The sequence below is a fragment of the Macadamia integrifolia genome, chromosome 1 (genome assembly GCF_013358625.1).
Source record: "Macadamia integrifolia cultivar HAES 741 chromosome 1, SCU_Mint_v3, whole genome shotgun sequence".
NCBI classification, from domain to species: domain Eukaryota; kingdom Viridiplantae; phylum Streptophyta; class Magnoliopsida; order Proteales; family Proteaceae; genus Macadamia; species Macadamia integrifolia.
Window position 1 is genome coordinate 29,791,071 of NC_056557.1, and position 12,063 is coordinate 29,803,133.

Below are 12,063 nucleotides of genomic sequence, written 5' to 3' on the forward strand. Positions count from 1 at the left end.
AATCTCTTTACTTTCTCAATATTCCCATCCCCTCCATGTAGTCAAGAATGGAGAGAACAAGACAACTGAGATTCATCTCCCTGTTACTTCCATCGCTACACGCCATGCTCACCTGGTGGAATCCAATGCTGTCAGCTTACCTGGCATAATTCAATTTAATAAGTTGTGTTTGGAATGCATTTTCATTCTAGGAATGTTCATTCCCATTCTTAAAATACAGAATGCATTCTTAACTAAGAATGAGAACATTGTTTGGATATGAGGATGGTAGATGTCATGGCTCAAGATGGCTACTCAAGACTCAAGCTTTCAAGCTTGACAATGAGAACGTTAAATGGGAAAAAATCAGATTCCAGAATGGATTGCATTCTTGACTACATTCCAAGATTTTGCGAATGGATGGATACCAAACAACGGTTTTACCACTCCAAAACACGTTCCAGCTCCAGAATGCATACCAAACACAGCATGAGTATAGTAGATAAGTACTGCCGTCTACCTCTGAGTGCACCTGGCAAACCTTCCAACAGAAAACCATGGCCGATAGGAAGAGCTCTCAAGCCATGACTATGAATGTGGACACTTTTAAAGGAATATCAATCACACGAGAACCAAGTTTATGTGACTGCCAAGCTCATAGAAAGGCACTCCAGTGACTCAGGAATGGATTTGTTGCAGATTACAGTGATAACTTCTTCTTGGATATGTTAGGGATGTCAGTGGACCAACTCTGGAGAGATTACAAGGCAAGATATGGGAATTGAATTTATTACTTAAGAACTTTTAAGGTGAATAACGCTTTTCTATCAAGAGTTTCATAAGCCTTCTAACTACCAAGTCATCAATCCAGAATAACTGAAGAAATAATTAAGCATGCCTGCATTCTTCTATTAGCCAGCAAATTTAGCAATCTCATAGGACATAAAGATACAAAACAAAGCAGGTGAGATTTGAAATTGTGCTGAAATGTTGAAGGATATGGTTGCAGAAAAAGTTTCAAATACATGTCCCTGTATCAGTCAAAGCACTCAAGATGCACCACCAATCCATGAGTCCCGAGTCAAGTCCTGTACTCCTGTGTCAACGTATTGTAGTGTATCTATCAATTATTAATAAACTCTACTGACTAGAAAAAAAATTTAAAAATATATATATTAAAAAAAATCAACATCATATTAAATTGCTTCAATTTACCAAAATTAATGATAAAAAGAAAACTCACCTTGTTACATAGCACAGTAAGCCGTAAATATGCCGACAACATGAACAACTTGTGTTGAACAGCTTTCATATGATCAGATAATGCAAGTAATTGTGCTGAAACTTGAATGAGGCAATGATTGAAGCAGGTAAGATCCTGGTGACATCAAATATACTTGAGGTATATTCTTCAATTTCTGGATAGAAACTGGACTGTGGTTCTTCACCAACAGTCCAGGAAGGCTATTACTGTTGCGGGCATTCTGACCTAGCCCTTCACGGTCATGGTTTTCTGTATATGACAAAATAGGCGCCGCAGTGGCTGCCGATACTGTAGGTGCCACTACCTACCTAACGTTACCTGCGTGGTCCAACCAGAATCTGCTACTACGCATAAAATAAAACCTCTGTGCTTCATCTAGAAATACAATATGACTAGCTTGCCAGTGTAGATCCCATCCATTACAGAGAGCTACTAGGAAGGATTGAAGGCAACTAAAAGTAACTGCATTTTGTATTACATTTGTGACTTGCCACAAGATATATATATAAGAAGTCAGATTACAGAGAAGAGCCGTTATATGTCCACAAAAACGATAGGCATGGGTATGAAAAAATACACAAATCTAGCTCAAACAAAAAGTAAAAAGAATTGCACTTACAAGGTGACATGGATGGGGTGCTATTTTCCAGCTTTGAGTCGTTGCCAAAATACAAATGACTTTGTAATTCGGTTATGCACATAGTGAGAGATTTGGAGTGCCTTGCTTCACCTCTACCTGTACATCTACCAACTAAGAGCATCATAAGCATTCACCTTCTACATAGTTAGCAGGGAAAAATAATTGTAGTGCCAACAACAAACAAGATCTTGTCTGACTATGCACTGCTGATGTCCTTAAAAAATTTGCCAAAAATATTTTCGTGTGAATGTACACTACCGAAACAAGAAAGAAAAAAAAATGAACCAAGAAAAGCTATTGTCAAATACCATCACTCATCAACACAACGATCTGTCCAAAAGAAAAAGGAACCTTAGAAAACATATTACATGTAGTCTCTGAAACACGAGAACCAAGTTATGGGTCACCCTGTGTTAACATATACACCAACCCACAACTGCTTCTTTAAACCACTTACAAACCTAGTCACCACTCTTCCCATTCATGTACAAAGTCATTCCACATGGCAGATGCAATTGAATCTTGCAGAAAAGAAGCAAACTCATCATGCACCGTGGCACCAAAATCCATCTCGGGTTGATCAGGATCCTGCAAGTCATCCACCATCCTCCGTTGGACACTATTAAACAACCAATCATTTCTTTCTTCACGTCGTATATGATTATGTATAACACACGCAGCTATAACCAAATCCCTTTGGATATGAAATGCGTACTGAGGAGCCAATTTGAGGATAGGAAACCGTTCTTTCAACACATCAAAAGATCGCTGGATAATACTTCTTAATGAAGAGTGCCGATGATTAAATAACTCTTTCGCATTTCTTGGTTGCTGATTAACACCCCTAAATTCATGGAGGTTGTACCGAACACCTTGATATGGGGAAAGAAAACCCGCTGTATTCATGTAACCCACATCGACAAGGTAGTACTTACCTGTAACATGAACCATTTTAAGATGAGCAAAGAAGAGCTCATACTGTACAAAATTTATTGCAGAAGATATAATACAGAGGTAGAGAATATAACTTGGCATGCATTTTTCTGCGCATCAGAGGGAGGGAGAGAGCAAGAGAGAGAAAGAACCTTCCGGAATTTGAGGAAAATTCTGATCAGGATCGTTAAGGACAGCTCTCAATACACGTGAATCAGCAGCTGAGCCCTCCCAACCAGGATAAACAAAAATAAACTGTTGGTCAAAAGTGCAAGCCACCAACACATTTTGCGTTGGAACACCATTTCTATTACGAAATCGCAATTGATCTTTGGCTAGGACATGTGCAGGGATGTGTAAGCCATCTATTACTCCAATACAATCCTGAGAAAAAATGAATTTAATGAAATGCATAGAATGAATATTAAAAGAAAATAATCATAAGAACCACACCTTGAAATATGGGTAGAATCGAGTATGGTTGAGGATTTCTGGTGGAGTAGTGGCCTGCGGTGGCTGTAAAAATTCACGAGACAGTGATTTGATTGCCTTCAATACATTATTAAAATGTCGGCTGATGGTTTCACCAGAGTGCTGAAAGCGTTCTTGGATGACTCTATTACGCTCATTGTGGCCAATAATGTTCAAGAATATTGCCAATTGTTCATCTATTCTAACACCAGCAGAATCACGTAACAGCTCCTTTTGTCGAAGGATGTCACAGAACTTGTAGAAGACATGTTTATCCATCCGTAACATTTCACGAAAAAGATCATCATTACCATTTAGAACTTCATCCATAAATTCAGATCTGATAACTGATGAACATTCAGAAGGCTGCTTACAGACTTCACTACAATAGAAATAGCCTGCAGCAGCTGCAACTAATTCCATCTCATCCAGTTCTAAATCATAGTCATCCATGTGTGCTGATATATCTGTGCCAGTAGAATTAAAAATAAAAAATAAAATGCAAAACACATAACACAAAATTAATAGTTCATGTGGCAATTCATTTGAGTTTGCAAGTTTTAAAATTCGCAGACGCACACAAGAATAGAAAGAGAGTGAGAGATAGAGACCATGATATAAAATGAAATTTAAAACCATCAATTATAAATTTGACATCAATCATTCATTCATTCATCCCAGAAATGTCACAAGCATAAATGCTGAACTGAACACATACTAGATAGTTTAGCAGAAGTCTTTGTAATTGTTATGGCTACGACAAACAAACTCAGAAAAAACTATAAAGATATATTCCAGGAATCCCTTCACGCCAAAGAACTAGACGGAGCACTGCACTTTCCCTGCAACCATGTCAACCGTTTCTCACTTCGAAGAGAAATGAACGTCTCCCTAGCATTAGGGTTCTCAAATAAATCCAAAGCCATAAAGTAGAGGCCCTGATCAATGCCCTGTATATCATCAAGTACTTTTACACACTTGCTTATAGAAAATGGATCATCATTCTTCATCATTGCATTTGCCCTCATTTTCGAAGCAGCTGCTATTTCCAGCATAGCATCCGCTATAGCATCAACAGTAGATCTACGGTTTCTCTTGCGACGACCTGAATTTGGTGGTGTCACAGAGTTATGCTTGTTGTGTCCATCTAACATGTCCATGTCCTCTTCTGAATGTGATGAAGCTTCGTCTTGCAAAAATGTCGATGGTGCACTAGGATCAACGGACATACTTGCAGGCTCAAGACATTGCTCTTGATTTCAACTGTCTCAATCCAAAATGGAAAGAGCCATAAACCCAAAGATTAATCCAATACTAAGCTAAAACAGAGAAACATATACATGCTCAACAAAGGGATGGGGTAGGGCAGAATGAGAAAAAAAGGAAAGATGAACATTCCCGTTCTCCAACAAAGTTACAAGAATCCAATACCAATAACCAAAATGAAATGGATTTCAAAGTACAAGACCCGTAAAGTTTGCAACTATATCAATTCCCACTGAAATAACAAAATTCAAAAATCGGGTTCAAGAAAATTTCTACTAATTATTAAAAGAATAAAGGACATTGGTATTGGTGTCAGACAGAGCACCTTCAGGAAAAACCATCAAGAAACGAATAGAAGACCAAAGAGTCAATGTCCCACATGTACTTGGTAATAGTGTTCAACATGGCAAAATTTTGAAAAAATAAAGTGTCCTCACATAGGAATCATACCATTTGGGAATTCAAATCATAAGATATAAATCCAAACATAGACAATTAGACATCCTATAATAGATTTGAACCTTAAAAAATCGAAGAATTAAACTATTTCTTAAAATTGAACAAATTGTGGAAATATGATTGTCACTTAAAGTGACTCTTAGAACAGTGATGAGTTCTTCTCTAAGTTGTGCAACTCTACCAAGTAACCAACATAAAATTTCACTCTCCCCTCCCACCCACCCCCAAACAAAAAAAAAAAAAGCATTTTTTCTACAATAATATTAAGTATATGAAGGAATTACACACTTTGGGACTTGAATTCACATCATTTAGGCATGTGGACGGTTCTAACCCAAACCAAGTGAATGCCCAAATAATCTCCTTTGTTAAAGGTTACTTTCTTAAGAAAGGGCATACCCTGTGCACAAGGCTCCCACCACTACGGGGTATGGGGAGGGTCATAATGTATAAGCTACTTGCTTATTGGCTCAGGTGTCGATGTGTTGCAATTAATTTCTAAAAAAGTCCATCTTAGGATTTAAATCTGATTTCATTTTTTTAGATCCTCACAATTACAAAATAGTTCTACTTCTAAACACTAAGGTTGCGCTTGGTAGTCATCCAAAAAAACGAATCTGGCATTTTTTCCTTAAGAATACGGAATCTTCTGTTTGGTGTCCAGGGTTCGTTTTTATATTTTCTTTAAACGAACTAGATAAAAAAAAAACACGGCTAACCATCTTTCAACATTTGAGAAGCGTTCCAGTTAGAAAAATTTCATATGTCATCGATAATTTCCCCATAAGGCCAAAACCTACTGTCTCGTTGAAACTCTAAAGAACCAAAACCTTCTCCATAGTTGTCATGGCGTCGCCTAGGCGTCGCCAAGGCGGCGATTTGGCGTACTGGCGAAAAAAGAAATTCATGGCAGTGCTACGATTTACGTGACTCACAAATGGCGGTCTCCATTGGCTGAAAGGCGTCACCATGGCACCGCCATGGACGCCAGGTCACGCCTGATTCACTAGGCGGTTGATTTTTTGTAAAATGCAGGGTGATTTTGATAGAACTATGTTGATTTTTGATGATTTGATGTTGCTTAATGTTGGTTTTATATGTTATAGGGTATATATTGTAGTCTTGTAGTATGCTAAATAACTTTAAAAAATATGAAAAATAAAAAATGACACATGAAAAATTTGACCGCCATAGCAACGCCATAATGGGCGATTCATCGCCAAATCGATTAGCCACCCCTCCACCGCCTTGGATCGCTTTGACGCCGTGATAACTATGACCTTCTCTATCTCCGAAGAACTGGAGTGGTGAAGAATCTGTGAACTATCCGTGAAGAACACTCGCTCAATCCCTGCTCTCCCTCAACACTGTTGATCCCTGGTCTCTCTCATCCCTATCTCGGTGAAATCGGGTTGAGAAACCCTTTCAGTGAAGAAAAAATCCCACTCAATTCCCTACTTTCCTGAGAAGAGGTACATTCTCCACTCTCTTCTTATCTTCTTCTTCTTTCTCCTTTTCTCCTTCTTCTACTTTCTTCCTCTCTCCTTTCTTCTTCTTCTTCTCACAGCATCAACAATATAAGGCCGATACTTGCATTTGGTAGTCATCAGTTAAAGTTTCGATTTATCTCTCTTTTTTCGTTTTCATCTGAGTTGTTCAATCTATTACATCCAAGCCCAAAACCCCAAGCTAATTTCAACTTTTGGTCACAGGTGATACATGCAAGATAATAACCATTGGTAACTTGAGGATTACCGGCTCACTGCATGGAAGGGTTACAAATTCCCGAAGAAGTCAGTGTATGTCTCCTGCCCTTGAAGAAATTCACCTAAACCCCAGTAGTGTAATACACGGGATATGGCCCACACACTTGTACAAGCCCCATAGACCATTGATGCAGCAAAGTGGAGTTGTCCCAACCAAATTGAGCACAATTGACCCACACTGGTGGGAGTAATGTGACAAAATAGTTTAATTGGCTGTGGGGCCTGGGCCCACGCACCCGTGCACCTCAAACCACCTCTAATAGTTGATACAATTTACAAATGGGTGGATTAATGGGTTAGATCACCTTGAGGTGGACCCAATAGGGTCGATTGGGGAATTGACCTAGTAATGGGAGAAAACCCATTTATTTTCCAAACAAACCTCATTGAACTTAAGTTACTACATCAAGAGTTATTAGTAAAACCCATTTATTTTCCAAACAAGCCTCAGTAAACTTAACTTACCATATAAAGAGCTACTAGTAAAACCCATTTATTTCCCAAACAAGCCCTAGTGAACTCAAGTTAATAAGATAAGAGAAGGGAGAAGGGAGAAGGGAGAAGAAGGAAGGAAAGCAAGGGAGAAGGAGGAGGTTGAAGCAAAGAAGGAGGTCATCTCCACTCACCTACACCATTAAAGGTGAGTCTCTCTCTCTCTTACCCTATTTGTCTAACACTCTAACTAGGCTAATTGGGGAGCCTTAGCTGAAATCCCCATCTCCCACCTACTTAATTTACAAATTAAATTGGGGATTTTGTGTAGGAGACCTAAATTAGCTAGTCTATGTACTCACAAATGAGTATGGAGACCTCACCCATGAAAACCCCAACTTGAATCCCCAAATTAGGCAACCTAAACCCTAGATTTGGGAATTATAGTAAATCCTCTATAATCTACCACCCAAACCTAACTAAAAGTTGGGGAAATGATGTAATGCACCTAGAATAAGGGATTGGGGTGACCACAAATAGAATTGGAGACCAATGCATAAAGCCCAACAGAATTTTTCCAAAATTAGGTAACCTAAACCCCACATTTGGGAATTTGAACAAAACCCCAAATTTAGATATTTGACCAAAACCCTTTGATCTACCACCCTAACTCAACTATAGGTTGGGGAATCAGTGAAGGAGACCTAAACTAAGGGATTAGGTAGTCACAAATGGGTTTAGGGACTCGACACATGTAACTCCCAACCGAATTTCCCAAATTGGGCAACCTAAACCCTAAATTGGGAAAAATAACCAAAACCCCTATGATCTACCACCCTAATTCAGCTATAAATTTGGGAAAAAGATGTAAGATACCTAGATTGAGGTGTTTACAATTGGGTTTGCCCAACCCCTCTGCTTCCATCACAGATCTCAAAAAACTTCCCATTCGAGTCACCACAAAAATATGTCGGAGTGGGTCAATCTTAAAAAATGGGTAAAGAATTCAAGACAAACTTAACAAATGTCGTTCCTAAAACAAAAATGTTACGAAACGCAGCCTAAACATAATCAACTAATGAAGCATGACTAAAGTATGGAACACAAAAAAACAAGGTAGAAGAGAATTGGAGGAATAAAGTAGCCACATTCCATGTAGAGAAATTTGTAATGGAATATCTTCAGCAAGCTCTAATTTACCATCACATTCACATGTACCAGCAAGTGTTATTGCATGCATTCAGATATGGAAAACATAAATGAGTTGATAGTTAAACGCTGAACTTTATATAACGTAGGAGCGAGTTCAGCTAAGAACCAACTCTACAAGAGGATCGATACAATGATATCTAGCAGTTAAATCACCTCTTCAAACGGTCTTCAACAAATCAATAAATTTCAGATAGAACACTGATGTAGATCCATATACTGGCCTCCACTATCGAAGGAGGAAGAAGGCCAGCCAAACCAGCCAGCCGTTGGGCTGATCGAGCCTAACTGGCCTCCACAGTTTTGACCCAATGCTGGCCACATCAGCAGCCATTGAACCAGCATAGGATGCCCTTGGAATTGCATATTTGATTTCCAGTTTTACTCTTTGAAGACTCCACAAATAGCCATTGAACCAGCCTTGCAGTAGCTGTCCAGAAGTTGCCATATTGCTGCCTACGATTTTCTCCTTAGAGCTGTAATTTGTCTTTTTTGTATGATTGGTCAAACCTTGTTTGGAGAAGTCAAGCTAGCTTCTAGAAAGTCCCTTATGTTTGTCTCTTATGCTTTCTTAGTCTTTAAGTTAGTGCTAGTTGCCTAAGTATGTTAGTTTCCTTTTTATTTTACTTTCCTAATTGGGAACTACTTCTATTTTGTAGCTTTCTACTCTCTATAAAAGAGAGGCTGCTGTACAAATTTAGATGAATGAAGACTTGAATGTTTGTAGCCATTGTTGGTCCAAAACCTCCAGAGAAAAGATGGATCAACAGCTGAGATAATTCGGGGTAAGAGACCCAGTCTGAGATAGCCATATCCCACCCACATCTATCACAACTCCATCCATCTTCTTCTTCTTATTTCCTTCTTACTTGTGTTCTTGAAAGACTGATTTGTGATCATCTGAAGTCTCGAATTGAAGTTCCAGCAGGCCCTACATTTGGAGACTGAAGATCAGCCAAAGTTACCAAATCGATTTTCAGAAGTGTCAGGGTTTTCGGCTAGATTGACCAGGCCTGTTTCTCCCTATCCAACAGCCATCTTCGAATACCCTTTGGAGGGTTTGAAGATCACCCCAAATAGCCGAAGCGACCAGGATTTCAGCCCCTGCTGGCTAGTCAAAACCCAGCCGCAGGAGTTCTCCCAAAAACCAGAGCTGTTTCAAGTTGCTGTTGTGTTGCTACTGATCTGTTGGAAGGTTTCTTTCGAGAATTATTCCAGCTTAATGTGAGCCTAACCTGACCAGGTATGAGACTTCTAGTTGAAGATACTTGAGTTTATTTCACTCCTACTTTGAAAGTCTTATTCTGTTCAGATCTGGTTTGGTTGTGATTTCTTGTTATTGAGGTTTGTTAACCTAGCGTCATGGTTCAAAAATTCGGCAATATCTCGGATATTTTGATTTTTTTTTTTTTTTTTTACTGAAACGAAATGGCATACGAAACACAAACTGACAAAAGCCTATCATTTCAGTTATCTCGGGCATATTTCGGTCAATTCGATTCGAAATTTCACTCATTTCGGCCCAAAAATGCACTATTTCGTCAAAATATCAGCCATCTTGGTCATTTTGTTTATCTCATTTTGCTAATTTTGTCCACTTCAGCCATTAGACCCAAAATAGCCTAGAAGAACTCAACCTCATAAACCGGTTTACAAGGAGAGAAACTCAAGACCATATCAACCCATATCAATCATCTTGTGAAACCGATGTGGGATCAGCCCAATATGACTTATATTGGGATCTTAACACAAGTCCTCCACGCAATAGCTTAAAAACTCCATACAATCTACGACTAATAAAGCTGTAAATTCTCGCCCATATCCTCCCTCACATATTGGCCGTTGGGTCTTCTAGATATTTGGAAATAATTCCTCCCATAAGTCATGATATCTTTCATGGAAAGTAAGAGTCCATGCAATGGCAAATTTATCTCCCATGCAAGCTGCCCATGGGACCCACTACAGAAACAACTCAGCCTTATCCCAACCAAATGGGGTAGGGTACATGGATCCGATCAAAGGCAGCAAAAGAAAATTAGATGTAAAAATTGGTAAAAACTCACCTACATGGGGCCTGCTATAGATGTCAAATAATTTTCTTCAAAATATTATCAAAGCAAAGAAATAACCACCCTAAAATCTATCCAGGAAAAACGAAATCTACCAAAATATTTCACTTGTTAATTTCCATGCAATGCTGGAAATACACCCTGAATTATCTCCACGCTATGGAGAGAATGGGAAGATTCTCTTTACACTGACCCAACATCTATCCAATCGGGAATATAGCTCTACTAGGTTGATGGCATATCTTGGCAGAGTCAATGGCTAACCTGGGCAGAATTCAACTCGATCAGTAGCCCCACACTGAGGAACAGACTTAAACCTCCTTTGAAGTCCAATCGTTGGGCCTGCACTGCATCATTATAGGTAGAAGCAAGAAACTAGGATAACCCTTCAACCTCCACACCAAGGTAATCCAGGTTAAAGCTATTCCTCAAGAAGCTCAAGCCACTATGTTGCTTGATAAATCCGTCTCCCTTTCTCTTAAAATTGAACTTCTCTCAGAGGCAACACCTTTAACCTCCCTAGACCCTAGCTCACACCCCCCCCCCCTCAAAAAAAAAACCCCAAGGCTACCCCAGAAGAAAAAATAAAAAATGAACAACGACTCCCAGTTATTCTCCAGTCTTACTTTTCCAACGAGCTAAACAGATACAGCGCCATAGGGCCTATCTCCACCGTCCATTGGACGGGTTCCAACCCCATCCCCCCGCCTTTTTTTTTTTGGTTGGGGAGGTGGGTGTGGAGTAAGGTTCAATTAATTAGTTTTACTTGACCTTTCATTAAGGTATTTCACCAAACGGTTGATGTGTAGTAGCGGCAAATACATATCCTTAAATACATGAAGTTTTCAGTTTCCATTGACTCACAGGACTCTGTTCACCAGACTAAACATGTTCACATTCTGAGGAACAATACAAAAACCCATAAACGAAGAGAACAAACAAAACCTAAATTGCCTCAAATCAAAAACACAAGAAAAAAAAAAACATAAAAGTGCATAGCCAAAATCTGAGCTTTGAGAGACCAAAAGGTGAAGCTTACTAACCAGTCACTGCTTCGCCTTTGCTTTGTTTCGCGCTCTTGTGCTGTCTCCTATCTCTCGGCCGAGGAAGCAAATACAGTAACGGCACAAGGTAGTAGGGTTTTGGAGTTTTGGAGACCTTTTCTTGATTCTCGGTAGAGTAAGTTTGTGTTGGTTCACCGCCTTCCACTTAGAATCCCACACGTGCCTTATAATGGAGAGAAAAAGCCACGAAGTACGGAGCGTCAACCTTTTGTCAAGAAGCGAGTAAGAGAATGAGAGAGTTAAAAAAAAAAAATCTCTGCCAATCTAGGATGTAGGAGATGGTATGATTTAGGAGATGGTATCGACGATCGCGATCTGATATCGATTCGGATCGGATGAAAATGGTGGGTATCGATCTATTTTACTCCTATTTTTATAAAAGATATTATTTTTTTTTTCTATTTTACACTTGAAACTGATAACTGATTTGGATCAAGGATCAATCTAAGCCAATATCGATCCGATACGATTGATCCCAGAACGATACTTGAAACCATGCTACCAATTCTTA

At 39.1% G+C, this 12,063-nt stretch overlaps 1 protein-coding gene across 1 annotated transcript; it reads right to left on the reverse strand.

The window, feature by feature from the left end:
• Window positions 1-2,163: 2,163 nt before the first annotated feature.
• LOC122083597 lies at window positions 2,164-11,748 on the reverse strand. The gene is made up of 4 exons (XM_042651464.1): window positions 11,532-11,748; window positions 3,270-3,754; window positions 2,969-3,200; window positions 2,164-2,818 (listed from the first exon to the last, which is right to left on the reverse strand). The coding sequence occupies exons 2-4, from the start codon at window positions 3,738-3,740 to the stop codon at window positions 2,349-2,351; spliced, it is 1,173 nt and encodes a 390-aa protein (XP_042507398.1). The 5' UTR covers window positions 3,741-3,754; window positions 11,532-11,748; the 3' UTR covers window positions 2,164-2,348.
• Window positions 11,749-12,063: the final 315 nt, after the last annotated feature.

What these genes read in the sequence shown, in the direction of transcription:
- LOC122083597 (XM_042651464.1), bottom strand. Translation starts at nt 3,740, where the DNA reads ATGGATGACTATGATTTAGAACTGGATGAGATGGAATTAGTTGCAGCT. An exon ending in GATTCTACCCATATTTCAAG is followed by an intron (nt 3,201 to 3,269) that starts GTGTGGTTCTTA and finishes ATTTTTTCTCAG; the next exon opens with GATTGTATTGGAGTAATAGA. An exon ending in TTTTCCTCAAATTCCGGAAG is followed by an intron (nt 2,819 to 2,968) that starts GTTCTTTCTCTC and finishes TTCATGTTACAG; the next exon opens with GTAAGTACTACCTTGTCGAT.